This window comes from Hippocampus bargibanti, linkage group LG20 (genome assembly GCF_051943395.1).
Source record: "Hippocampus bargibanti isolate YZ-2025 linkage group LG20, ASM5194339v1, whole genome shotgun sequence".
Classification (NCBI taxonomy): Eukaryota; Metazoa; Chordata; class Actinopteri; order Syngnathiformes; family Syngnathidae; genus Hippocampus; species Hippocampus bargibanti.
Genome location: NC_142753.1, coordinates 10,617,426 through 10,645,248, shown reverse-complemented (window position 1 = coordinate 10,645,248; position 27,823 = coordinate 10,617,426). Strand labels below are relative to the sequence as shown.

Below are 27,823 nucleotides of genomic sequence, written 5' to 3'. Positions count from 1 at the left end.
AATTTCTATAAAATCAAAATGGCGTGACGTTTATGACCCTGCCTTTCAAATTAACCAGATTGCAGAAAATTGAATAATTGAAGGTGAAAGTGCACAATTTTCATTTTAAATCGGCAAACATTTAATCTAATTTGGAAAAAGTCGGCGTATATTAACAATTCGGTTTGAATTGTTCTTGAGATTGTGGCTTTTTAACAGAACATTTGTCAAGCCCATTAAAAAACAAACAGCAAAAGTGTTGCGGGACAACGGATCAAGTTTCAGCAATTTTGTAATTTACAGCATCAAAGACATGGAAACGAACGCATTTCATCGTAGTCAAAAATAATAAACGCCGTGAGAAAACAGTGTTAACACGGCACATTTTACTCCGGTGTCACTCAAGAAGTGAGAAGTGATGGTTACCGACGGCCATTTAGTGCTTACGTCATTTCCGGATGTTGTTCCTTTTCCGGTGTCTGAGGAGCGTTTGAATTGGCTGAATATAGACCACGTGTTTACACACGCCACAAAAATAGGCGGGCAAAGGGAAGTACTCTTTGCGCATCTTGTTTCCGTATTATAAGTCTATTTGCGTCCTTTTTTCCCAGTTAATCGTATTTGTTTTATTTATTCGTGGATTTATTTAATTATTTGTTTTATTTACATATTCAACTCATTCAATGTTGAATTTGTACTTCCCTTTCCCCGCCTCTTTTGTGACGTGACCAACGATGGTATTTGGTCACTATCACATGTAACGCATGTGTTATGGCTTACATGTCATGCACATTTTAAGCGTGAAACATGTTCAGCGGCATTCAACCCGTGACGATTGTGTTGAACAACGCTAAAAACTGCTTCCTCCATCTGCCCGCCAAGTTAATTTCCCAGCTATCGCTCAAGGAGGTAAGATAAGCTACATTTAGCCCCAGTGGCTACTTACCCCAAGTTAACTTCGACTTTGGTCACACATTCAACCGTGACCGAAATACGGTTGTGATTTGACATAGAACGGAGTTTTGTAATACTGCATTTGCAAAAAAATAATTTGAGATAAATATGTGTTATGTATTCGTCCCCCAAAAATAAACACAAATGTCATTTGGTATAATCATTAATCCAAGTGAAGACATTTACCTTCGATTTGAGCCAAATTTCTCCCGGTCAGATTAAAATAATGTTCTATAACAGTTCAATGACACGGTATTAACACTAGTTGTCAAATAAAATGATCTGAATCAATCAGTTTTTATGAGGAACTGCTGTGTTTAGAAAAAATGATACAATACGAATTGGACGTCACGCCATTATAATAATATAGTACATGTAATTACTAAGCGCCTTTCAAAACTCGAGGACACTTTACAGTCACGGGATAAGAACTTTTTTTTGGAATATTATGCAAAACTGCTTAATGGACATATCAAGACTTCATCGGCGGTACTGCTACATTTTATATACACCGCTTACTGTTTCCTGTCCTCCAGCATTACGTCTTTTGTCTTAGAACCAGGCCTTGGAGTTGTCCAGTTGTCATGAGAGCCAACCGGTGTTCCTCAGCTGGACTCCGAGCCGTAGCTCCTCCGACTCAGACGGCCAATGCGTGGAGCTGTGTAGGCACCTGGCAGAGAGGCTGGGCCTGCAGGACAGAGAGGAGGTAAAAGTCAGCCTTGTTATCGAGCACTGCAGGATAATGAGTTTGTTGTCTTCTTCAGGGGTTCTTGACGGCATGTCAGCAAGTGTCGTCGGTGCATCGAGTGTTTGTGGAGCCGCTCTCAGCTGACGACTGGGATATTTTGGTATGTTCTCGCGTCACTGAAGAGAACACCCCCAAAAAACAGACAAATAAAAACATTATTTCATGTTGTCCTTATACTTTCAGGAGCTGCATAGCGGCGCGCTCGAGGAGAAGATTTTGGATCAGATCCGGGTGGTGTTCCCAGATGCTGTTTTCCCCGTGTGGGTGGACAGCCACACAGTGATCTACATTCACATTGGTAACAAAATATTTTGGATGACTTTCTTTGCCTCGTTTACCAAAAAAGAACAATTGGAATATGGAATTCATATTACTAAATTGAAATTCATGTTTTGAATGTTTGAAAAAATATCAGGTGTTACAGTAAGATTCTGAGAATATGCTTTCTTGTTACTCATCCAGTTATATGATTCAAATAGTTCTGAAGAGGAAAGCATACGTTTACAATCGATTAAATAATTTATTCAGTGCCATTTTGAGGTATCTAAGGGCGGGAAATGTAGCACCAAAAAGAGGCAGAAAATGGTGACAAAGCTCCGTGTAAGGAATTAATCAGCCCGTTTCCACAGGCTGATTAATTCCTTACACGGAGCTTTGTCGCCCTCTTCTGCGTCTTTTTGGTGCTACACGAAGTTTTCAGACCAAACAAAGTACAGCAAAATGCATTGACGTGATGGAAGGACTGCTACAATGTGTCCTTTTTTCGGTCAGGGGCATTCCTTCAGTGACGTAGGGTGAGGACTTGTCACCAACTCAAAAACAAGACTTCCGGAATATTCAGCGCAAGTTTTAAAACGTAAAATATAGCTATATGCGGTGGAATCTTTGTAAAATACGCTCAGTAGAAGTCATTTGAAGCCATTTTACAAATTATGGACACAACTTGTCCGGAGACGTCGGTTGTCCTTTAATTAATCATGCCGTTTCCATCCCCCTGCCTACCCGTAGCATCCTTGTCACCTACGGTGCCTTACGGTCGCCTGGAGCCCTTCACGGAGCTCGTTGTGACTCCCAAGAAGCATGCCAGCCACCTCGAGGGGCATCCCCACTCCAGTTTTGACTCACCGGTCGCACCTGCAACCTCCCCTCAAACCATTTCCCCTCCGAGCCAGCAGTGGGGGGGCATAGCGGACCTGAAAAGTCTGTTTAGCTACATGACAAAAGGCACACATGACCCACTTAAGGAAATCCCATCAGTCCCGGAGGTCCCCAAGCTGCTCGCCGACGCCCTCTATAGAGTATGCGGTGTACCTCCTCCGTCTCTGGCCGCCGCCAGCTGCGTAGCGCCCGGCGTGCTTCACGCTTTCCCGTTGGGACACACGTCATATTTGGACATCGCCGACGCTCAGCCAGAGGTGACGTACGGGCTGCTGACCAAAGTGCCTTCGCCCACGGAGAGAGCCAGGATGGAGAAGAAAAAGAAAAATAAGGATGCGGCGGGAGATGGAGGCGAAGAGGTTCAAGGTCAGGAGGCCACGGTGGTGCGCTTGGTGTGCCACGGGACTGATATGAAAATAAGACACGAGGAGGGAAACATCCATTGTGGTCAAGTTTGGGTGAGGCGGATAGAAATGATATATAGCGCTTTTTGTTACCTTGTATTTAAATTATGGATTTTTGCACCAGATTCCTCCGATCTTGGCTGTTCGGCTCGACATCCCGCCACATTCTGTGGTGAGAATAAAGCCGGTGCAATCAAGTGTGAAAGTGGCGTCCGCCATTCGACTCCAGCCTGTAAAACCATTGGTGAGTCTCAAAGGAGACAAGTTTATGGGTGACAATTCACGTCAGTCTTTATACTTAGGATTAGTTTTTTTGTCCACCAAGAGTCAAGTAAAAAGGATTAATATATAAAAATATTACAATTTTTGCTTTACTTTATTATTATTTTTTTAGCCCCAAAATAAATATCTTATAAGGTATTATAACAATATATAATATTATATATTATAATATATATTATATATATATATACAGTAAAGTCTCGTTATATCGATATCGGATATATCGATAGTCCCGGTTATATCGATACTATTTCTATGCACGCACGGAGAAAATTACATGCAAACAGGGTCGGATATATCGATAGTCCCGGTTATATCGATATTTTTTCGGACTCCCTTGAATATCGATATAACGAGACTTTACTGTATAATATATATATTATATATTCCATCCATCTATCCAATTATCTATCCATTCATTCTAGCCATCTACACATCCATTTATTCTATCCATCCATTTATTCTAGTCATCTATACATCCATTTATTCCATCCATAAATTTATTCTATCCATCCTTCAATCAATTTATTCTATCTATCCATCCATTTATTCTATCCAATTATCTATCCATTCATTCTATCCATCCATTCATCAATTTATTCATTTTTTATGTCTTTATTTGTTTTTATTCTGCAACCAGTACTATTTTTATGATTAAAACTACGAACCTTATGATAAGTAGGAGTCTCCAAAACGTCTTCCTCCTCAGACGGAGAACGACGTGGCCGAAGAGGAGGCGATCCAGACGGCCTTCCTTGGCTGGCTGCACACTCAGTCTCACCAACCTTTGGCCTGCTTGACGCCACGAACCGGCTCCGTCCTCCTACACGCCACTGACGGTCAGTCCAACCTCTCCCCTGAACCCCCCCCCCCCTTAAAAAAAATATAAAGTAGCTCATTTCAGTTCCAAGGTTACCTGAGCAATGTGGGTCTTTTCATTGCAGATAAGTTAGAGTTTGCTGTGACGGTGCTGAGACCAGAACCAGAACCTGAGCGCGATCCACTAGATCAGCTATTTCTGCTGTCACCTTCTGTTTTACAGATGAAACACATACAGGTTTATCCCCCCCCAAAAAAAAAAAAATCAATTAATTCTATCATCAACTCACATGGTGCGTCCCACATTCAGGTCGTCCAAGATCCTGCGTCCATACCAGGTGCCGAAGTGGACCCACCAAAACCAGATCTTCCTTCTCTCGATTCTCTCGGGTAAGTCAACAAAGTGTTAATCGTTTTTTTAGCACACTTGCATTTCAAACGTATTTGTTGACGTGTTTTGTTTTTAAGGGGTGTGGAAGAGCTGAGCAGAAAAAGTTACGAATTCATCTCCTACAGTCTTCTAGCGACTCCGTTGGCCAGAGAGATTCTGGGAGTCATCGGAAGAGGACTTAAAAGCGGAGCGCTGCTCATCACCGGCGCTCAAGTGAGATGACGGCATGCGACATGTTGACTTCCTGTTGCGTGTCGGCTTCAGTTTTGGTCACCTGCTCAAAATTGTCTGCCATTCAGTGTTTTAACTCATTCACTGCCAGACAATGTGCAAAAATGTGTCCACTCCAGTGCCAGGGTTTTTGTCATTTTCACTCAAATTGCAGGACCCACAAAATATTGAGTTTTAGGACTACATAAACATTCAATTAAGCGTAAGAAACCTTAGACTCTATTCTTTCATCAGAAAAAAAGTTAATTCCTAAACTAAATGGGTTATCTGAACTTGAAATGGGGGGCGGCTGTACAAAATATAATACAATATTGATTTACATAGCGTTTTAACAACAGCTGAACGTGTAACAGAGCGCTAACATGGACAAAAGGCAAATGTTGCCCCCTCGTGGAAGGGAAAAACATTGCCAGAGGTCTTACCAGTGCTTTATCGGCACCCCCCGCAAGAAAAAACAAAACCCAAACAAATTTGGGAATGGCCCTCCATGTCACACTTATCAATTCCAGAATACATTCGGGAATGGCAGCGAATGAGTTAAATGAGGAATTAAAAAAAAACATTATTTGGGGAACTTTCATTTTGATAAGGATATAACAGATTATTTTATGTTCCTAATAAAGTGGTCATTGTGGGGTTTTTTTTTTTTTGGTAGGGTAGCGGAAAGAGCACGCTGTCTCGCGCCCTCTGCAGGAAGGCCGCAGACGAGCTGGACACTCACGTGGAAGTGGTGGAGTGTAAAAAGTTACAAGGTGGTCCGCCATTGACAAGTCATCTCGTTTTCTGTAATATTAATTTCAAGAATTATTTTCCCAGGCAAAAGGACAGAGACAATTCGCCAAATCCTGCAGGACGTTTTCACCCAGGCAGAATGGAAGCAACCTTCCGTGGTCCTACTGGACGACTTGGATCACGTGACCCGGGCGTCCTCCTCGTCCGAGAATGAGCACGGCCCAGAGGCGTTGCTGCACCTGCACGTCGCCCAAAGTATTTTCAAAGCGTTACATGATTATTACAATCGTTATCGTCAAATGTGATCTGTCATGGTTTTGTGTCGTCGTAGGCTTGATGGACCTTGTGAAAGATGCGATGGATGAGGACGTTCTGATGTGTTTGATGGTGACCAGTGAGAGCAAACGTTCGTTACATGAGACGCTCACGCACGTACAAGGAACGCACTTCTTCCAGGCCTTTGCGGACATACGACCACCCAACCAGGTTGAAAGCATCGCGTTGGCACCAAGTTAGGGTTAGATACCAATATTTGGACAAAAATTATATATATTTTTAGATCCGATATTCCAATCAGAGTTTCACCTCCAATTGGGTAAAACGTTTTTGACACAACCTCCACTTAAAGGATAACCGACACCTCCGGACAAGTTGTGTCCATAATTTGTAAAATCACTTCAAATGACTTCTACAAAGCGTATTTTACAAAAGTTCCACCGCATATAGCTATATTTTACCTTTTAAGACTTGCACTGAATATTCAGGAAGTCTTGTTTTCGAGTTGATGACGATGCCTGACGTGACGTCACGGAGGGAACGCCCCTGACTGAGAAAGCGACACACAATGCATTTTGGGTACTTTGTTTGGTCTGAAAAATTCATGTTGATCCGTGTTGATGGCGAAATTAGAAGGAAAACATAAATAACGCGATGGTGAATCGTTGTATGTTGCACCAAGACTACTATTTGATACTAGTTAACACAAATTCTCAGCAGACAAATCAGCCCATTTCCAACGGAGCTTGGGCGCCATCATGTGCATTTTCCGGTACGCTACATTGGAGACCAGATGCCTCAAAATGATCCGGAAGGACTTCTTTAATCGATGTCAAACATTTATGCTTTCCTCTTCAGAACTATTTGAATCATATTCATAACTGGATGAGTAACAAGAAAGCATCTTCTCCGAATCTGAAGCCATTGTTTTTATTCTCAAGCAAGGCAAAGACATCCTGGCGTGATGTCACGAACAAGGGGGCGGGACCTTCTGAAACTCGCCATCTCATTTTGAAGTAGTTTTGGGACACTTTAACTCATTTTTATTGGTGTTTTGCCTTTGACTAAAAATATCAGCCTGCATCTTTTGGGTATTTTAGATGCTATAAAACGTTTTTCGGATGTCAGGAAAAAAAAAAATGGTGTCGGTTGTCCTTTAAGTGAAAAATTAACATTTCAGTTGACTGTTGAAAATTCTCAGGAGCTATTGTTGACGCTTTCAAGTATTTTTTTGAGAAATTTCAAACAATTAATTAAACAAAAAAAAAACACAATTATCAAGATGCTTAAAAACATTGACACTATTTTTCTGACATTTTCCTGCTACACTTCGCGACTCTCAGAGTCCTTTACTACCACTAGTACTCGGACTGACCCGTGGAAGAAAAAAGATAACGAACCCTGGTCTCTTTCTAATATAAGTCCACCCAGCAAATTTTATTTATTGTATTCTATTTGTGATTGTATTTTATTTATTATAGTACCTATGCTTGTCTGTGACTGTAAAGTGTCCTTGAGAGCTTTGAAAGGTGCTTAAAATGTAATGTATTATTGTATTACAAAGGCCCAGAGAGCAGACATCCTTTTTCACGCGATCCAAACAAGGTGTGACCCTTCACCCCTGGACTCTGTGAGCTTGGACCTGGCTAGCGTTGCCAAGGAAACTGAAGGCTACTTACCTCAAGATTTGCTGCTGTTGTTGGAACGAGCACTCCATGCCAACGCCGCTCGCCAACAGGAAAACGACAGCAGTGGTAATGTCATTTCAGCCTGGATGGTCACGGAGCGTTTCCAGCGAATATGCTGTGTGGTCAACATTGCAACTTGTCTGTTTCGCAGGCTTGCGTTTGTCACGGCAAGACTTTGCCGAAGCTCTCTGGGACTTCACCCCGCCATCCCGGTGGGAGGCGGACCTCCGCACTCCTAGTGGTGGAGGGCTGGAGACTGTCGGGGGGTTGACGGAGGTGCGACAGCAGTTGACGGACACCATCTTGCTCCCCGCTAAGGTCAGCTGACAACACACCTGCTCCGCTTTGACAGGCGCTGATGGCAGTGTTGTGTTTCAGTACCCCGTCCTGTTCTCCAAGCTTCCCATCCGGCATCGTTCGGGAATCCTACTCTACGGCGCACCGGGCACGGGGAAGACGTTGCTGGCTCAGGCCATCGCCAAAGACAGCGGCATGAACTTCATCGGCATCAAAGTGTGTGTGACCCGCAAAGCTTTTTCACCATCTCCTAAAATGCAGATTGAAGACATTAAATGCAAGCATATTGTATTTCAAAGTACAGTAAAGTCTCGTTATATCGATATCGGTTATATCGATAGTACTGCTTATTACGATACTATTTCTATGAACGCAAGGAGAAAATGTACATGTCGCAGGATCGGATATATCGATAGTCCGGTTATATCGATATTTTTTCCGACTCCCGAGAATATCGATATAACGAGACTTTACTGTATTTGGTAATATTTTGCGTTTGTGGGTGAGTGTTCCTGTGACTGTCATCTCAATACGTGCCTGTTCCAGGGTCCAGAGCTTCTGAGCAAATACATCGGGGCAAGCGAAAAGGCAGTGCGAGATGTCTTCCAGAGGTGACCGTCGCTCGTGGTTCATCCCATTCCACCATTTTGCGTTGTCAGAGCAGCACCTGAGATAATGGGCGCAAAATGGTGGTTCCGTCGCAAGTTAGCTAGGATGGATGAAACCGTAGTTGAGCACGTTGTCCAATAGAGGACGACGCTTGACTGGAATTGTGTTTGCGCTTTTTTACAACTGACAGGGCTGAGGCTGCCAAACCTTGCGTGGTCTTCTTTGACGAGTTTGACTCATTGGCGCCAAGGCGGGGTCACGACAGCACCGGCGTGACTGACCGCGTCGTCAACCAGTTACTCACTCAGCTGGATGGCGTCGAAGGGCTGCAAGGTGAACGTGGGCAAATGTGAGAGAATGAAAGAGAGAAAATATACTTAAAGTTAGGTTAGAGTCATAAAATAAGGGTTCAAACATGGGGCAGTATTTCAACGTCGAGTTTTCAACTGTGGTTCGCGTTTAAATTGTAAAAAAAAAAAAAAACATGGCGACGTCATACGAAAAAAATGGCGGGAACAAGTCAATTGTCACACACCACCTTTTGTTCGGCGCCGTGATGGTTCCGTTAGAAACAGATATTTGAATACCGAAGTCCTCACAAGGATACATTTTTGTTCCCTTGAAGCGGTTTTCAAAAACCTCCGGTCAGCGACATCGAGTCATCCTTCAAACTTAAAGGACAACCGACGTCACTTTTTTGTTTTTTAACTGACATCAGAAAAACGTTTGATAGCATCTAAAATACCCAAAACACGCAGTATGATATTTTTAGTCAAATGCAAAACACCAATAAAAATGACTTAAAGTATCCAAAATCTGCAAAAAATTGAGCTGCAAATTGGGCATTTTCAGAAAGTCCCGCCCCCAGTTCGTGACGTCACGCCAAGACGTATTGCCTTGCTGGCGAATCAAAACAATGGCTTCAGATTCAGAGAATATGCTTTCTTGTTACACATCCAGTTATGAATATGATTCAAATAGTTCTGAAGAGGAAAGCATACATGTTTGCAATCGATTAAATAATTTATTTGTGCCAAAAGAGGCACAAAATGGCGACCTCCTGTAGCCACCTCCGTTTCCACAGGCTGATAAATTCCTTAAATGGCGCTTGGACGCCTTCTTCTGGCCTTCTGCCGGCTTTTGGGTGCAACACGAGGTCCCCAGACCAAACAAGTTCAGCAAAATACATTGACGTGATGGAAGGACCGCTACAATGCGTCTTTTTTACGGTCAAGCGCGGTCCTTTAGTGACGTCACGTACGGACTCGTCACCAACTCAAAAACAAGACTTCCTGAATATTCAACGCAAATCTTAAAAGGTAAAATATAGCTATATGCGGTGGAATCTTATTAAAATACGCTCAGTAGAAGTCATTTGAAGCCATTTTACAAATAATGGACACGACTTGTCCAGAGACGTCGGTTGTCCTTTAAATTGGCTTGTGAACAGAAACAACGATGACACCTAGCGGCCAACTTGGTGACCTACAGATGTACTATATTTGATGGCCCTCCATTGGGATTCACGTTTCTGATAAAAGCTTATAAAGTAGAATTAGGGTTTAGGATTTCAAAGTAGAGCTTCAAACGAAAGTTGGGTTTTCAAAGGGATTATTTGGTAGTTTCAAATGAGTCGGGAAGTGTGAAAAGTACAAGAAATGTGCGTGTATGAGTTTTTGTAAGAACGAGCTCTGGGTTAAACCGGCGAGTGTGTTTACCAGAGCGTCCATGTAAGAGTGTGAGTGAGTAAGATATTTTCCCAAGTATAACGCGCACCCCCAATGAATTGTGTATTTTCAACCTTTTTCCATATACAGTAAAGTCTCGTTATATCGATATTCAAGGGAGTCCAAAAAAATATCGATATAACCGGGACTATCGATATATCCGACCCTGTTTGCATGTAATTTTCTCAGTGCGTGCATAGAAATAGTATCGATATAACCGGGACTATCGATATATCCGATATCGATATAACGAGACTTTACTGTATAAGCCGCACCTGTGTATAAGGCGCAGTGTCATCTTTTGAAGAAAATCAAAGCTTTTGGCTGCGCCTTATACACCGGAAAATACGATACATTTTTCTGACCTGAGTCCAAGTGTCTCTTGCGTGACAATATGTTTTGTCTTTCAGGTGTTTATGTGCTCGCCGCCACCAGTCGCCCGGATCTTATTGACCGTGCGCTGCTACGTCCAGGCCGACTGGACAAATCGCTGTACTGCCCTCCTCCCAATGAGGTATGCGAAGAAAAGGAAATCTCTCTTTGCCCGTCTCAACAACCCTGTCGCCTCCTACGCAGGAGGACCGCTCGACCATCCTGAAGATCCTGAGCACCGGCATCCCCTTGTCTCCCGATGTGGACCTGGAGGAGCTGGCGACAAAGACCCACGGCTTCACGGGCGCCGATCTGAAAGCGTTGCTTTATAATGCCCAACTGGAAGCGATAAACGACTGCCAGGAGAGCTTGTGCGACACGAGCCTGTCCGTCATGATCTTCCCGAACAGCAGCAGCAGTTCCGATGATCTGGCGGATGACTTCACGAGTCCGGAGTCCGCCGATCTTCGAGAAAACGGCGGTGATGTCTGGAGGCTCTACTTTGATAGCTGCACTGAATCCCAATCTGCTGAAGGAAGTGTATGTGAGAGATTCTTTTCAATCATGCCGCTGAAAAGTTTTGAAAATGATTGGCGACAATGAAATGTGGGTAGGCGTGTCAATCACAAGTCACAAGATGCATAAAAAAAAAAAAAACATTTGGCATTTTGCTTCAAATCAGGTATTTTAAGATGGACTGTGGCCATTTTCTAAGGTCCTTAGGACAAACTTAGCCTGGTACATAAAGCCAGATTTGAAGAAAATGTATATTTTATCTTGCTCTTTAGCAGACAGTTTTGATTCATTTTGGCAATTTCAATTGGTTTTTCCCTCATTCACTGCCATAACGATGCGGGAAACTGTGTCTACTCCAGTGCCAGGGTTTTTGTCATTTGTACTCAAAAGACAACCGACGCCTCCGGACAAGTTGTGTCCATAATTTGTAAAATCACTTGAAATGACTTCTACTGAGCGTATTTTACAAAGATTACTCCACGTCTAGCTATATTTTACGTTTTAAGACTCGCGCTGAATATTCAGGAAGTCTGTTTTTCGAGTTGGTTCCGATGCCGTACGTGACGTCACTGAAGGAACGCCCCTGACCGAGAAAGCGACACACAATGCATTTGGGGTACTTTTTTTGGTCTGAAAACTTAGCGTTGATGGCGAAATTAGAAGAAAAACACATAAATATTGCAATGGTGAATCGTTGTGTGTTGCACCAAGACTACTATTTGATACTAGTTGACACAAATTCCCAGCAGACAAATCAGCCCATTTCCAACGGAGCTTGTGCACCATCTTGTGCATTTTCTGGGAGTCCAGATGCCTCAAAATGACACGGAAGGACTTCTTTAATCGATTGCAAACATTTATGCTTTCCTTTTCAGAATGATTTGAATCATATTCATAACTAGATGAGTCACAAGAAAGCATCTTCTCCCAATCTGAAGCTATTGTTTTGATTCTCGAGCAAGACAAGATGCCTTGGCGTGACGTCACGAACAAGGGGGCGGGACCTTCTGAAACTGGCCACTTCCGAGTTCAATTTGAAGTAGTTTTTGGGACACTTTAAATCATTTTATTGGTGTTTTGCATTTGACCAAAAATATCAGCTTGCGTGTTTTGGGTATCTTAGATGCTATAAAACGTTTTTTTGATGTCAGAAAGCAAAAAAATGGTGTCGGTTGTCCTTTAAGGGTCAATTTTGAAGAAAAAAAAGGTCACATTTTCACAGGGTCTGGTGGCACTAAATTGCAGCAGATATCAAGTTTCATTTGGCCAAATTTGACGTGAATTTTTGTTTCTCGCCCCCACAGCATATCCCCAGACATGACATAGACGATCTGACCACAACTGAGTCCAGTTTTTCGCTGCCCCCGCTCACCATGCCTTCCCTCCGGAGCGGCTTCCAGGACCTCGGCGACGAGGAGCTGCGGCGCCTCCAGCAGGAGGTCGCGTGCATCAAACTGAACCACCGCAGGGCCAACGTCAGTCAACTATCCATGACGCTCCATCCACGGTTGCATTCACAATAATTTTTTTTTTTTTAGGGCGAGCGTGTGCGTATCCAATCCACTTCCAGCCAGCCTGGTTTGCTGCTACGTCACTGCCACATGCTCGCCGCGCTCGACGTCACCAAGCCGTCACTTGGCAAGGACGATTGGAGCAGATACGCAACTCTGTGGGTAGTGCACAAATTGTTACGTTATAAACACACGCACGTATACAAAATATTAATGTGTCAACATCTTTGCAGGTACGAGGCTTTTTCTGGCGGCAGAATCACCACGCAAACATTCCAAGCAGGACAACGCGTCACGTTAGCGTGACGACACGCTAAAATAGCTAAGTGCTGCTTATGATTTGTCTTTAATTGCTGTAATTCTTCTACATTGTGGATAAAAGATCACCTTACAAGCACCTTAATCTACAACATTAGTAGCCTGTTCTAAAAAAAAAGTGCTTGGGCACCATCGATGTCAACAATCTTAGCTATCTATTAGCTAGTTATCTATTAGCTAGCTATCTAGCATTCTATCTATTCGAGTTACTTCCGGGTTGAGTGAACGCTGGCGCGTGTGGCTACCGCTGCTCACCCACAGAAAAACATATCCCGTGACTGTAAAGTGACCTTGAGAGTTTTGAAAGGCGCTTAGAAATGACAATTATTATTATAAAACATTGCTAAGAATTTAAATACATTTTGGGAGCACTCCAAATGATGAATATTTATCGTGCTAGCATTTTTTTTAACTCATTCACCGCCAGATGATGTACATAAATATGTCCACTCCAGTGCCAGGGTTTTTGTCATTGTCACTCGAATTCTAGGACCCACAAAATATTGAGGTTTAGGACGACATAAACATTCAATGCAGCGTAAGAAACCTTAGACTCTCTTTCTTCATCAGTAAAAAAAAGTTAATTCCTAAGTTATATGGGTCTGGAGTTATATGAGCTTGAAATGGGGGCGGCAGTACAAAATACAACAGCAATACATACATATTGGTTTATATAGTGCTTTAACAACAGCTGACGCTGGAACAAAGCGCTAACATGGGGAAAAAAAGGGGAAATGCTGCCCCCTTGTGGAAAATAAGAAACATTACCAGACGTCTAACAAGCGCTTTATCGGGACCCAAACAAAAATAACCCAACAAAACGGAACAAATGTCATATTTTCAATTCCCGAATAAATTCATGAATGGCAGTGAATGAGTTAAGGGTGATCTTAATGCTAATAAAAAGCGAGGGGAGTTTTTTTTTTTTTTTTTTGACACCTGAAAACTCCAGCAACCATCATCTAAAAAAAATAATAATAATTTATTGGAATGCTTGACACTTATGGGAACTTTTGTGATCTTTTTTTTTTTCCAAAAGAGAGAGAGAGAAACAAAAATATTTACCTTTTCAACTTTAATGTAAACAGCAGTTTGGTGGGGCGTTAAAAAAAATCCTAAAGACAAAAGGTGACGACGGTCTTAAATAGGAACGAGATTGAAAGGAGTGAATGTTGGGGGGGGGGGGGGCTCAAATCCAGTCCTAAAGAGTCCGGATCCAGCCTTGTTTAAAATCTCTCCCCTCTTCCAACACATCGGCCAACTCTGAAAAGCCTCCATTTTCCATTCTGATCATTTCAATCGGAGTGTGTTGGAAAAGAGCGACTTAAAAAAATGCTGGATGGGGGCAGAGGGTTCTTGAGGACCTGACTTTGGGCACCCTTTGTGTAGGGGTTTCAGGAAATACTGTATTTTCTTTATATATATATATCCTGTATATATGTACATATAATATAAATCATTATCCGTTTGTTAATTTAAAAAAAAATACATTAGCTTTGAACACAATAGCTTCCCTTTTCCATCCAATCTTTTTGTAACAGCTTCACAAGAAATAAAATAAAGAAATATAAACAAAAATGATAAATTCAATATTGCTTAGGAATGTGGTGTACAGCAGTCAGTCGGGGATTTTTGTCACTAAAGTGTGTCGGGTGGGGTGGGGGGCGGGGGGTGTTTAACAGTCTTGAGTGGATTTTTTTTGGGGTGGAGCGAAAAACTATTTAGCTGCCACAAACATGGCGAAACTTGTGTCATTGTAACAGGAAATAAGTGGACTTCAACTAACATGGACAAATTATATTTAAAAAAAAAACCTTTCTTGAGTTGAAGGGAGTTGTTGTAGTCTCCATAGCAACAAGCGAGATTTAAAAAAAAAAAAATCACAGTTCTTGAAATGGTCCAGTTTTTAGGAAGAAGGGGGCTGAGGGGAGATGTTAGGAGGATCCAGTGAATACATCAAAGCTAAGCTAAGCTAATTACAATCGTAAACAAAGTCATAGTTGCTGGGTTCTTTGGGAATAGGGGGCGGTGCTTCAGGAATCTGGATGTTCTCCAAGTCCAGTAGGCGTAGTTTCATCTCCATGGAGAGCAACGTGTCCATATCGGATTTGGTGTAGTCGCTGGTCATCTCTTTGCCCAGAAGAGCGTTCAGACCGTCGGTCCACACGCAATACTGGAACGTGGGGAATTAAAACGATTGATTGATTGATTGATGATACGCTAATAAACATTTAGCCACATTTTGGATCATCTCACCTCGTGCTTATCTGGGGCAATAAAGTTTAAATACTCATCCGACTCGTATAAGATGGAGAAGGCTAACTCCAGCACCTCCTAAAACAGATAGAACAATACAATATTAAATGCTAATCAATGCTAACGACGTAGTTAGCGTTAGCACACCTTGTTTTGCTTCAGAGCGCCCTTCTCCTTCATGTGAGGACAATCTTTTCCCGTGATGACCGCCTTGATATCCGCTACGGGCACTGCGGACAAAAAAAAAAAAAAAAGAAAGAAAAAAACACGCCGTTGAATGCTAACGTTTTATTCCGTTTACAAAGACAAAATGGCGGACGCTCACGTTTGTCCTGAAGAGAGTCGTGAGGGACCTCCCCTTGGGGACTTTCTTCAAGGTCCCCGTAGTGCAGGACCTTGTGGTTGGGGGACAATCGGCAGTACCAGAATTTGTCTAGTAGTGCGACAAAAATAAAAGTTATTTCAAGGACAACCGACGCCTCCGGACAAGTTGTGTCCATAATTTGTAAAATCACTTGAAATGACTTCTACTGAGCGTATTTTACAAAGATTCCACCGCATATAGCTATATTTTACGTTTTAAGACTCGCGCTGAATATTCAGGAAGTCTTGTTTTTGAGTTGGTGACGAGTCCTGACGTCACGGAGGGAACGCCCCTGACCGAGAAAGCGACACATAATGCATTTCGGGTACTTTGTTTGGTCTGAAAACTTCGTGTTGATCCGTGTTGATGGCGAAATTAGAAGGAAAACTCATAAATAATGCGATGATGAATCGTTGTGTGTTGCACCAAGACTACTATTTGATACTAGTTGACACAAATTCCCAGCAGACAAATCAGCCCATTTCCAACGGAGCTTGTGCGCCATCTTGTGCATTTTCTGGGACGCTACATTGGAGTCCAGACGCCTCAAAATGATACGGAAGGACTTCTTTAATCGATTGCAAACATTTATGCTTTCCTCTTCAGAACTATTTGAATCATATTCATAACTGGATGAGTCACAAGAAAGCATCTTCTCCGAATCTGAAGCCATTTTTTAAATTCTAGAGCAAGACAAGACGTCCTTGCGTGACGTCACAATTAAGGGGGCGGGACCTTCTGAAACTCCCATCTCCGAGGTCATTTTGAAGTAGTTTTGGGACACTTAAACTCATTTTTATTTGTGTTTTGCATTTGACTAAAAATATCAGCCTGCGTATTTTGGTTATTTTAGATGCTCGAAAATGTTTTTCTGATGTCAGTTAGGAAACAAAAAAATGGTGTCGGTTGTCCTTTAAGCGCAAACAACAAAAAAGTGACTTCAAACGTTTGTTGAGCGTTAGCCGAGTGAGGAAGCGCTATGATGTTTGAGGGTGATAGCTTGGTGTTCAGGCTAAGAAAAGACAATTTTGGTGACTGCTCTACAGGGAGCAGGTGAGGAACATGCTAGCAACTGCATTTGTTGCGTATATAAATCCATATGATAGTCCAAAATGCGACATGTTTATTAGCTGCCAACTCCATAATCCCACGGTGGATAACCGGGAGATCATGGATGCGACTACTTTCGTGCTTCTGCTCGCTAAAAGTAGCTCATGCTAGCATTTCACCTTGTCTCCTGCGACTGCTGATCTTCCTGAAGCACGTCCCTTCGCACAGTCGGTTGAGCCTCTGCTGTTTGATAAGCTCCATAATCTCCGGCTGGATCTTCTCCCTCAGCTCCCTGCACCAACAACACGTCGACGGCGGAACAGGTTAGCATCCCTTCACAAGGGGGACACGCTCACGCAGAAATAACATCTTGTTTGAATGAAACCCCTCATTCATTCATTCATTCATTCATTCATTAATATAATTATCCATTAATATGTGTATTGATTTAGTATTTTTTTCTATTTATGTATCTATCCATCTATTTATCTATTTATGTATGTGTGTATTTATTTATTCTTTTTCTATTTATTTAGTCTTTCTATTTATTTAGCTTTTATTTATTCATTCATTTATCTATTTACATATGTATTTATTTTTTAATTTATCTAGCCACATATCCATCTATTTATTTATTCACTTATTTATATGAGTAATTATTTATTATTTTATTTATTTTGCATTATTCTGTTTAGCCTTTTTATATTTATTTAGTTCTTATTTATTTAATTATCTATCCATCCATCTATTTATTTATGTGTGTATTTATTTAATATTTTTTTTATTTAGCATTTTTCTATTTATTTATCTTTTATTTGTGTGTCTGTGTAAGGTCTCAGTCGTACAGGAGTGGTCCATCGATGAGAAGGTTTCTTCAGCCGTCATCTGTACAAAAGTGAAGGTTTCGGACGTTTCGCCTCCTATCCAAGAGACTTCGTCAGCGAACTAAAGTCTGACTGGTCGTATCGGCCCCATTTATATATCCCTAATGTCCAGACCTAGTGGCGCCGGACACAGCTATGATAGGTCCCTACTCTCAGGTTGGGGGGGGCGCGGGACCCCCCCCTGTGGCACCACTGATTGTTCCTACATTCCTGACTAACGATTGGCCTATTACACCCACTCCCCCCGGTATCACCTCATCAGCATAACGACCCTCATCAGCATTGCGAAAGTTGCCTAACCTGTTTTGCCTGAGCAGGCTATTGTATGAACGATCCAAATTGAACCTCACACCACCCGACCGGTTTAATGAAGGATTTTGTTGTTTTATAAGAATCGCCTCTTTTACCCCCCTTTCAAACCATCTATGTTCTTTCGCTAAGATTTTAACCTCATTGTCGTCAAATGAGTGGTTAGTAGCTTTTAGGTGCAAATGTACTGCCGATTGAGGCCCACTAGTATTATCCCTGCGATGTTGATAAAGTCTTTTTTTGAGAATTTGTTGAGTCTCCCCAATGTACTGCTCTTTACAATTTTCATTCTTACAATGTATGGAATAAACTACATTACTTTGTTTTTCATTTGGTAGCCTATCTTTTGGATGCACTAATTTTTGCCTTAACGTGTTTATCGGTTTGAAATAAGTAGGAATTTTATGTTGCCAAAGGACTCTTTGTAATTTTTCAGAAACTCCTGCAATGTACGGTACTGCTACTCCTCTCCTTTTAGAATCTTGAGAATTATTGGTTTCGTTCGCTATTCTTTCTTTCTGACATTTGTTGAATGACCACTGAGGGTACCCACAGTTAGTGAGTGCTCTCCTGATATGTTTTGACTCCTTTTCTCTACCTTCAGTGCTAGTTGGTATTAGTTTAGCCCTATGCTGGAGGGTTCTGATAACTCCTAGTTTATGTTGTAAAGGGTGGTTAGAGTCAAAAAGTAAGTATTGGTCAGTGTGCGTAGCCTTCCTAAAGACTTCTGTTTTTAGCGCTCTGTCCTCTTTTATAATTACTTTACAATCCAAGAAGGCTAGTTGGTTCTCTTGAATGTCCTCACGAGTAAATTTAATGTTGAAGTCTACAGAGTTGAGATGATCTGTGAAGGATTGAATTTCTTGTTTCTTAATTATGACAAAAGTATCGTCCACATATCTAAACCAGTGTCGAGGTTTTGTCCCTGGGAAGGATGTGAGGGCCTGTTTCTCCATCTCTTCCATGTAAAGATTAGCCACTATGGGTGAAACTGGTGAGCCCATAGCACAACCATGGATTTGTTTATAAAATTTTTCCCGAAATTGAAAATACGTAGTATTAAGGCAGATTTCTAATAATTGGCAGATGTGATCCGGTTTCAGTTTGGTTCTTTCATGCAGAGAAAACATCCGCCAGCAGCCTCGTCCTCACCACTGAGACTGCTGCTGGGGTTGGGACAGATGTAAAGAGAGAAGTCACATCGTATGATGCCAAAGTTTCCTCCGGTTCCAATATTTATTTGTGTGTATTTATTTATTCTTTTATTTATCATTTTTCTTTCTATTATTTCTATTTCTATTATTTATCATTTTTCTATTTATTTATTTATCTATTCATTTGTTTTATTTATTAATTTATTTATTCATCTATTTGTCTATGTATGTGTGTATTTATTCTTTTATTTATTTATGTGTGTATTTATTTATTCTTTTATTTATTTAACCCCTTTCTATTTATTTAACCCTTTTCTATTCATATAGCCTTTTCCAATTTATTTATTTATTTGTTTTTTATTTATCTATTTATTTATTCATCTATTTGTCTGTGTGTGTATTTATTCTTTTATTTATTTAACCCCTTTCTATTTATTTAAACATTTTCTACTTATATAGCCTTTTTTGTATTTATTCATCTATTTACATATGTATTTATTTATCTATCCATATATTTATTTATCCATCTATTTATTATGTATATATTTATTCTTTTATTTATTGAGCAGTTTTCTATTTATTTTGCATTGTTTCTATTTATTTAGCTTCTATTTATCTTTTTAGTTATATATTTATTTATTTAATACAGGTTTATGAGACTACCACTAAAAATAGAATTGAACGCAAGTGATACACACACACACACACACACACACACACACACACACACGTATCCTGTGATTGGCTGACTCACAGGATGGGTCGGGACTGGAAGTCCTCCTGATTCATCCTCTCCGACTGTCGTATCTTGAGAATTTCAGCGTAGCTCAGGTTCTGCAGGCGGCTCTTGAACTGGTCCAGCGAGTTAGGCTTCAGCGTCAAAGCTCTCATGATCTGCTCTCGCACCACCTGCATGACCTGCGTCACAGGAAAAGACGGAACGGGTGGGGTCGGGGGTCAATTTGTAATCGGGTAAGTGATAGCATGACTCGCTGTCCACTGTTAATAGGGTTAAATATCAGCTAGAGTCATACATTGGCTTACGAACTTAATTGGTTCCCAGACAGAGTGTGTAAGGCGAAAAGTGTGTATCCCCAAAAAAAATTTCCCATAGGAAACCATTAAAATGAGAATAATCCGTTCCCAGGTCCTCATAAAACAATTTCTATCCATTACTTTCTAATTTTCTAAGCCTTAAAACTACACAAAATATACCTTATTTTATGTATAATAAATGTGCTATGGTGTTATAATTAAAGAAATAAACTGTACTGTATAATAAAGTCGTTTTATTTACCTTTGTGATGGTCGTTGATGGTTTGATGGAATGGAGTGGCCGCTTTCATCAGCATTAAACACTTGATGAGGAACGTAGCCTTACGTAGGTAAAATTTTCATAAACCGAAAAGTTCGTAAGCCAATGGGTTCGTAAACCAACGTATGTATCACTGTACAATAAAATGGGGGCAGGAAAAAGCCTGACCAACCCCCACACCCCTAAACGTCACACTGAATACACACATCACTAAAATGAAGGATAAGGCTGAGCCGTATCGCGGTTGTTGATGCATGCAAATGGAATCAAGAGGAAAATGTTGTCGGCTGCTGCTCATGCTAATGGAGAATGATCTCGGGTCAGTCAAGCGTGTTTCAATATTAGCGTAGGCCACTTCCATTCGCACGTAATGAACACACAAGGGCTTTAAAAAAAAAAAAGCCTGAGGCGCACGGCAACCCTCTTGAGTAGAACGATAAGACACACACATCAAGTAGCAAGAGAGAGAAGCTCAGTGGAAGGAGTGGGAGGTGAAGCGAGATGATAAAAATAAGATGTCTGAAAGCAAAATACACCAAAAAAAAGGGGGCGGCGGGGCAGGTGGGATAAAAGGGGGGTAGGTGGGCTGGGTCTACAGAAGCCGAAAAGAGGAAGAAACAAAAGAGGCTCAGAGTGAACCACAGTCAAAAAGGGGGTGTGTGGGGGAGGGGGTCGATGGTGGAGCACAGTGGTGGGTGGGTGTTGCGCTACTACACCGTGGTAAAACATGGAGATCGTAAACACAATTGTAACGTGTTTTGGCGTGTGTCACCTTAAATCATTCATTGCTAAAAAAAGTGTCCACTCCAGTGCCAGGATTTTGGTCATTTTCCCCTCAAATTGCCGGACCCACAGAATATTGAGTTTTAGGACTACATCAAAATTCAATTTTATCTGGAAAAAAAAAAAAGAGTTAATTCCTAAGTTATATGGGTCTGGAGTTACCTGAGCTTGAAATGAGGGCGGATGTACAAAATACAATACATAATGATTTATATAGCGCTTCAACAACAGCTGAAGCTGTAACAAAAGCGCTAACATGGACAAAAGGCAAATATTGCCCCCTGGTGGAAGGGATAAAACATAGCCAGAGGTCTGACCAGCGCTTTATCGGCACCCACGCAAGAAAAAAAAAAAAAATGGAATGGCAGCGAATGAGTTCGAATCAGTCCAGGATGTGGTGACCAATATTTTTTTGCTCATCTGCTGAAAACTATTCAAAGCAGCAACCATTTAAGGACAACAAAACATCCCCAGAATAGAATCAGAGGGGTGTCCATCTCCCCAAAAACACCCCAAAAAAAAAAAAAAAAAATCACTACACTTGGTTGGACAAAAAAAAAGGCACATTTTGGGCGATTTAGCTTTGGGCACAGAGCATGCTGGGAAATAGAAAGTCTTGAATCGTCGGCGGCGGCGGCGCTGTGGGATCACGCTAAGCCCACGTTGACCTGCTGCCCCTTTGGATCAAGACATCAGTTGGGGGAAGGGGGGGGGGTCCAGCGACGTACGATTCCTGAGGTGACAAACGTGTGTGTGTGTGTGTCTTAATCCCATTCATAAAGACCCCCGCCTGTGCCCTTTTTTTTAATACACACACACACACACACACACAGTGTGGATTATTTCACAATATGGGTCGCCGGCGTGACCATCCTCCATCTTTCCTCCAGGTAACACAAGTGCTCCTTTTGCCCCCACCCCCCCCATGCGACCCTTCCTCTCAACACGCTTTCTACTTACATGTCCGCTCCATGGTTACCCGCGTGCGGCCGAATCCTGAATCCTGCGTCGCGGCTCCGGCGGACCGAGAGGATGAGGAAAATGGGGGGGGGGGGGAGGGAGGGATGTGGGTGTGGGAAGGGGAGGCAGATGGCCGTCTATCTGATGGCGATTGACGGCGGCGAGCGCGAGTCACGGAAGGCCAATGTAGCTCCTGTTTTTTTTTGTTTTTTTTTGTCTCCGTCAATGTTTTCTTCCCTGGCGCGCGCACCCCCCCCCCTCTTGCCTCCCCCTGCCCACCTCAAGTCCTCCTTGTGGCGAGGGAAAATTCTTAGCGCCGTACCTGCCTGTCTTGTTTCCCCTTCCCCTCGCTCTTTCTCTCGGAGCTTTATGTTGATCTTACGGTTTTAAGAGCTCCGATTGGACGCACGCCACCGCCCCGCGCGCCCAATCGGGATGCGGGTAGGGGATCACGTGTGTGTGATGGGTGGGAGGGGGGGGGGGGGGCACTACATCATAAAAGGGAGGGGAGGAAAAAAAAAAGCACGATGACAATACGACGCAGCGCGCTAGCTCAAATAGCATCAAGTACCGTCTTTGGAGGACGGTCGCTATGGCAACCGCCGTGGTTGCTTGCCGCTTGCTTGTTAGCATTTTGCCGTCGTTGAAAAGCGTGATTGTCGGATTTTTAAAGGCAATTTGTTTGCATACACCCTCGCACGCAGCGATAATGATAATATGCAACCAGATCAGATGAGAAGCCATCCGTACCTGAAAGGGTTAAAATCCTAATTTGGTTGATTTTTTTTGGGGGGTTAATGAAAGCAAATACAATCGTGAACTGACACACAATCGACAATGGCCAATCGGTCTCAAAACAATCGCTTCTCATCAAAACAACTAGGTTTCCAGTATGTTTTTGGGTTCGGGTTCTTGGGACTTTTTTTTTTTTTGGTTGCTTCATACAGTGATACCTCGGTTTACGAACCCCTTGGCTTACACACTTTTCGGTTTACAAACGTTACATTTAGGGATCATTCCTCAAGACGGTGAAAGAAGAAAGCTACCTTATCAAGTGTTTAATGCTGATGAAACCGGCCACTCCATTCCATCAAGCCATCAACGACCATCACAAAGGTAAGTAAAACGACTTTATTATACAGTACAGTTTATTTCTTTAATTATAATACCATAGCACATTTATCCTACATAAAATAATGCATATTTTGTGTAGTTTTGAGGCTTAGAAAATTAGAAAATTATGTTTTATGGGTACCTGGAAACGAATTATTCTCATTTTAATGGTTTCCTATGGGAAATTAATTTTTGGGATACACACTTTTCACCTTACACACACTGTCTGGGAACCAATTAAGTTCGTAAGCCAAGGTATCACTATATTGTTTTTGCAGGTGACTTGTTTGAAGAAGTTCAAGATGAAAGGGGAAGAAAAATATGATATCCAACCAAAATGGTTGCTCAGAACCAAAATAGCAGACTTGGTTCTTTCCCTTTTTTTTTTTTTTGGCGGGATAGATTTCGCGGGTGAGTTGAAGTTCGGATTAAAAATAAAAACATTGCAGGATTCCACCAAGCCAGGATGCATGCTTCAAACCAAAATGGCTGACTTTTTTTTGTGGGTCTACTCATGATGGGCATGTCTACCAAAATACAATTTCACAGTAAAACTGGCTTCAAGGGGGCTGATTTCCCCCCCAAAAAAAATCCCACAATTAATCATCTCTACTGGACGAGTCGACTCACCTTGTTGAAGTCTTCACTGGTGGCCCGCATCTCCTTCCAGGTCTTGTTGAGAAGTTGAATGCAGATGCAGAAGAACTCCTCGAATGAACGGTCGTGCGTGAAGAACATGGGGTGAAAGTCGTGACAGTTTTCGCCCGCTACAAGCACACACATTAGGCACACACGTTTACCCGAGGAACGACTGCTCACAATTTCAGGTGTCAAAACGTTCAGGTCTAAAAAAAAAAAAAATCATCTTTACCCACTGAAATGAATGCAAATGCCATTAATCCGTTCCTTTTAGATGCATTTTTGTAACTTATTTTGTTTGAAAACACAAAACGCCACTCGAAAATTATGTTCTTTCATAAAAAAACTAACAAGCAAAAACCGTATGGAGTTCAATGGTTAAAAAAAGTTGATTGTTTCAATATAATACATGATAATATTCATAATACTCTTCACAGAAGATAAATAATATACTCATAGATATTGCTACCTTTCTGTATATATTGCGTCAGCGTTCACTCAACCCGGAAAATTTATATATATATATATATATATAAAATTATGGATTATGTATAAATTTCAAACGTGCGTGCCTTGGCGGAGGTCAGCGGGTCGCCGCTGTCCTCTGAGTGGAAGTCTATTTTTATGCTCGCGTGTTGCCTCTGGGCCAATAAAATGTATGATGTCAGCTTGTTAGTGGGGTGGACATCATGCAAATGAAGCCTGCACGAGCGCAAGTAGGGGGATGGGCGGGTGACTTCAACGGGCACAGCGCCACCCCTGACATCTGCCACAGTGTGTGTGTGTGTGTGTGTGTGTGTGTGTGTGTGTGTGTGTGTGTGTGTGTGTGTGTGTGGGGCGGACACGTGTACATGTAAAAAGAGAGTCACCTTGTAGAAAAGCCACATGATGAATACACCATGAAAGATGTCATCCTCACTTTAATTGCTAGCCTCATGCCCGGTTGTGACAAGGGGAAAGTGTGTGTGTGTGTGTGTGTGTGTGTGTGTGTGTGTGTGTGTGTGAAGCAAGCAACGTCAACACCATTTTATAGTCCAGTCGCGCTCTGTGTGTGTGCGTGTGTGTGTGTCAGAATCAGAAAACCTTTATTCATCCCACAATGGGGAAATTTACAAATGTGTGTTTGTATGACTAGTCTTGTGAGGACCACTAACGTTTTATACCATACGTAGTGAGGACATTTTGGCCGGTCCTCACAAGTTTTTCATTCTAATAATAATAATTATTATTATTGTTATTATTATTATTATTATTATTATAAGAGAATGGAGATTCTTTAAAAGTTTCTGCGAGAGAGCTACGCAGCGCCAGCGTAGCAGATGGAGAGCCGGGATCGCCCCCCCCCCGGCAGATGGAGAAGGGATACATAAATAAATATATCAATAAATAATCATTCTGCCAGCAAGTTGGAGGGAAAAAAAAGACCATCTGATATGAGAGACTAACTTGAGCTTGTTAAAAACTAAAATGAAACAATGTCAACATGAGTCAGAGTCCAATGAGGAAATCAGACATGAACTTTTCAAAAAAAATTATGAAAAAAAATTGACAGCAAAATTGAAAGTTATTTTTTCACTCTTGGAGGATTGGGGGTGGGGTTTGCGTCTGGTGGAATGAAACACCCCCCCAAAAAAATTAATAATAATAATAATAATAACAACAACATCAATCACAATAATAATAATAATAACAACAACAATAATAATGAAGAACAAGAAGAAGAACAACAAGAACAGGAACAACAAGAACAGGAACAACAACAAGAAGAATAACACCAAGAAGAAGAATACATTTCATTTATAAGCGCCTTTCAAAACTCTCAAGGACACTTTGCAGTCACAGGATATTTCTTTTCTGGGGGTGAGCAGCGGCAGCCACATGCGCCAGCGTTCACTCAACCTGTATCACGATACAGCCACATTTCGGTTGTACGTATGAAAAGATTAAAAAAAAAATATATATATATATATATATATATATATATATATATATATATACATACACAATACAGACACGCCATGATATTTGGCTATAAAGTATCACGATACTGCCATATTTCGGTTGGATGTATGATTAGATAAAAAATAAATCTAGACATACGATACAGTATCATGATATTTGGCGGTAAAGTATCACGATACTGCCAGATTTCGGTTGTATGCATGACAAGATTTAAAAAAAAATATCAATATATGATAATATGATACCCAATGTGTGTGTGTGTGTGTGTGTAGATGTGAGACTTACGCAGCTCGCCCACTTTGAGGATCTCGCAGAGCATCTTGGTGAGTTCGATGCTGCTACGCCCGAACGGACACTCGTGCTTGTCTTCTCGACTGCTGTTTTCCAGAACAATCTGGCGCACCGAAAAAGGAAGTTAACATCATATTATTAAATAAAAAAAAACAATATATATATACATACATATATATATATATTATACAAAGATGGCCACCAATGGCGGACTGACCCTGATGTAGGCATCCTGATGGTGCCTGGCAAAATAGAGCATGTTGTCCAGCGCTAGCATACCGGGTGGAATCTGTGTAAAATCCACAGCCGGGTTCACGTGGTTCTGGGGGAAGGAGTAAGTAAATAAGTAAGTAAATGACTAAGTAAATAAACTGGCTCTCGAGCTAGCTATCTATTAGCTATCTAGATATCTAGCTGGCTAGCGAGCTTGCTAGCTATCTAGCTAGCAATCTATTAGCTATAATATAATAATATATGATAGCTAGCTGGCTGGCTATCGAGCTAGCTATCTATTAGCTATATAGCTGGCTATCTATTAGCTAGCTTTCTATCTATTTGAGTTATTCAAATAAGGTAATGGTAAATAAGAAATTAAATAAACTGGCTATCAAGCTAGCTATCTATTAGCTATCTAGATATCTAGCAGGCTACCTAGCTAGCGAGCTGGCTAGCTATCTAGCTAGAAATCTATTAGGTATAATACATGATAGCTAGCTAGCTAGCTAGCTATCTGGCTGTCGAGCTAGCTATTTATTAGCTATTTAGCTGGCTGTCTATTAGCTAGCGAGCTTTTTATCTACTTGACTTATTCCGGGTTGAGTGAACGCTGCCGAATAAGGTAATGGTCAATAAGTCAATAAACTGGCTATCGAGCTAGCTAGCTATTAGCTATCTAGATATCTAGCTATATATAACTATAATAAAATAATATATGATAGCTAGCTAGCTGGCTGTCGAGCTAGCTATTTAGCTAGAAAAAAAAAACTTATCCTGTGACTGTAAAGTGACCTTGAGAGTTTTGAAAGGTGCTTATAAATGAAATGTATTATTATTATTATTATTATTATTATTATTATTATATATATAGCTGGCTATCTATTAGCTAGCTAGCTTTCTATCTATTTGAGTTATTCCAGGTTGAGTGAACGCTGGCGCGTGTGGCTGCCGCTGCTCACCCACAGAAAAACTGATCCTCTGAGTGTAAAGTGACCTTGAGAGTTTTGAAAGGTGCTTATAAATGAAATGTAGTATTATTTTCAGTAAGTAAATACACAAATAAATAAATAAAATGGGGATGCAATGTAGCAACATTAATGCTATTCTTTTTTTGTTTGAATAAAATGACCTGTCTATGAGGTTTAGCATCATGTATTAATTAGCATTGAGCTCCAAACCCATATTTCTATTTGCGACTCTCAAAATCATCCAGAAAAAAATGTCTGTTGTTGAAGTGGAAGTCCAAGACGCTTACGATGAATCCGAGTTTCTTGTAGTCTCGCGTGTACATGGACTTCCGTTTCTCTGTGCTGCTGCCGTTGTTGGACTCGCAGTCCATGTCAAAAGCAATCCGACGTAGCTCGAATATGATGTCTCGCTGAGCCTGGTAAAAAAATATCCACAACATATATAAATCAATATCTATTTTATTTTGTACAGACACCCCCATTTCAAGCTCATATAACTCCAGACCCATATCGTTTAGGAATTAACCCTGATGAAAGAAGAGAGTCT

At 41.4% G+C, this 27,823-nt stretch overlaps 2 protein-coding genes and 2 long non-coding RNA genes across 6 annotated transcripts in view; 3 read left to right on the top strand and 1 right to left on the bottom strand.

Moving 5' to 3' along the window:
- LOC148883139 (uncharacterized) overlaps positions 1 to 27,823 on the top strand; it is a 253,706-nt gene that overhangs the window by 74,169 nt on the left and 151,714 nt on the right. The window lies entirely within an intron of this gene.
- pex1 (peroxisomal biogenesis factor 1) lies at positions 526 to 14,273 on the top strand. The gene is made up of 23 exons (XM_089023418.1): positions 526 to 888; positions 1,490 to 1,639; positions 1,698 to 1,781; positions 1,865 to 1,979; positions 2,690 to 3,297; positions 3,368 to 3,487; positions 4,235 to 4,364; positions 4,470 to 4,582; positions 4,655 to 4,734; positions 4,813 to 4,948; positions 5,622 to 5,718; positions 5,783 to 5,953; positions 6,030 to 6,184; positions 7,539 to 7,728; positions 7,814 to 7,980; positions 8,041 to 8,175; positions 8,506 to 8,570; positions 8,759 to 8,901; positions 10,706 to 10,809; positions 10,872 to 11,207; positions 12,488 to 12,658; positions 12,722 to 12,852; positions 12,928 to 14,273. The coding sequence occupies exons 1-23, from the start codon at positions 787 to 789 to the stop codon at positions 12,998 to 13,000; spliced, it is 3,576 nt and encodes a 1,191-aa protein (XP_088879544.1). The 5' UTR covers positions 526 to 786; the 3' UTR covers positions 13,001 to 14,273.
- Positions 14,073 to 27,823, bottom strand: part of elmo1 (engulfment and cell motility 1 (ced-12 homolog, C. elegans)) — a 43,948-nt gene continuing 30,197 nt past the window's right edge. For all 3 annotated transcript variants that reach the window (XM_089023421.1, XM_089023423.1, XM_089023422.1), the window contains 10 exons: positions 27,564 to 27,692; positions 26,310 to 26,414; positions 26,087 to 26,195; positions 23,831 to 23,967; positions 19,784 to 19,947; positions 16,862 to 16,974; positions 15,594 to 15,701; positions 15,416 to 15,498; positions 15,269 to 15,346; positions 14,073 to 15,185 (listed from right to left, as the gene is read on the bottom strand). In XM_089023421.1, the coding sequence (XP_088879547.1) occupies positions 14,985 to 15,185; positions 15,269 to 15,346; positions 15,416 to 15,498; positions 15,594 to 15,701; positions 16,862 to 16,974; positions 19,784 to 19,947; positions 23,831 to 23,967; positions 26,087 to 26,195; positions 26,310 to 26,414; positions 27,564 to 27,692 (1,227 nt within the window). In that variant the 3' untranslated portion in view covers positions 14,073 to 14,984. The remainder of the gene's footprint in view (positions 15,186 to 15,268; positions 15,347 to 15,415; positions 15,499 to 15,593; positions 15,702 to 16,861; positions 16,975 to 19,783; positions 19,948 to 23,830; positions 23,968 to 26,086; positions 26,196 to 26,309; positions 26,415 to 27,563; positions 27,693 to 27,823) is intronic.
- Positions 16,866 to 23,748, top strand: LOC148883149 (uncharacterized). Its single transcript, XR_016118636.1, has 3 exons — positions 16,866 to 17,005; positions 23,098 to 23,203; positions 23,479 to 23,748. It is a non-coding gene; the product is annotated as an uncharacterized LOC148883149 (long non-coding RNA).

Bases quoted from the DNA above. Each gene is read 5' to 3' on its own strand.
- pex1 (XM_089023418.1), top strand. From the start codon at position 787: ATGTTCAGCGGCATTCAACCCGTGACGATTGTGTTGAACAACGCTAAA. The intron at 1,640-1,697 runs GTAAAAGTCAGC...TGTCTTCTTCAG, and splicing joins GCCTGCAGGACAGAGAGGAG to GGGTTCTTGACGGCATGTCA. The intron at 4,735-4,812 runs GTAAGTCAACAA...TTTGTTTTTAAG, and splicing joins CCTTCTCTCGATTCTCTCGG to GGGTGTGGAAGAGCTGAGCA.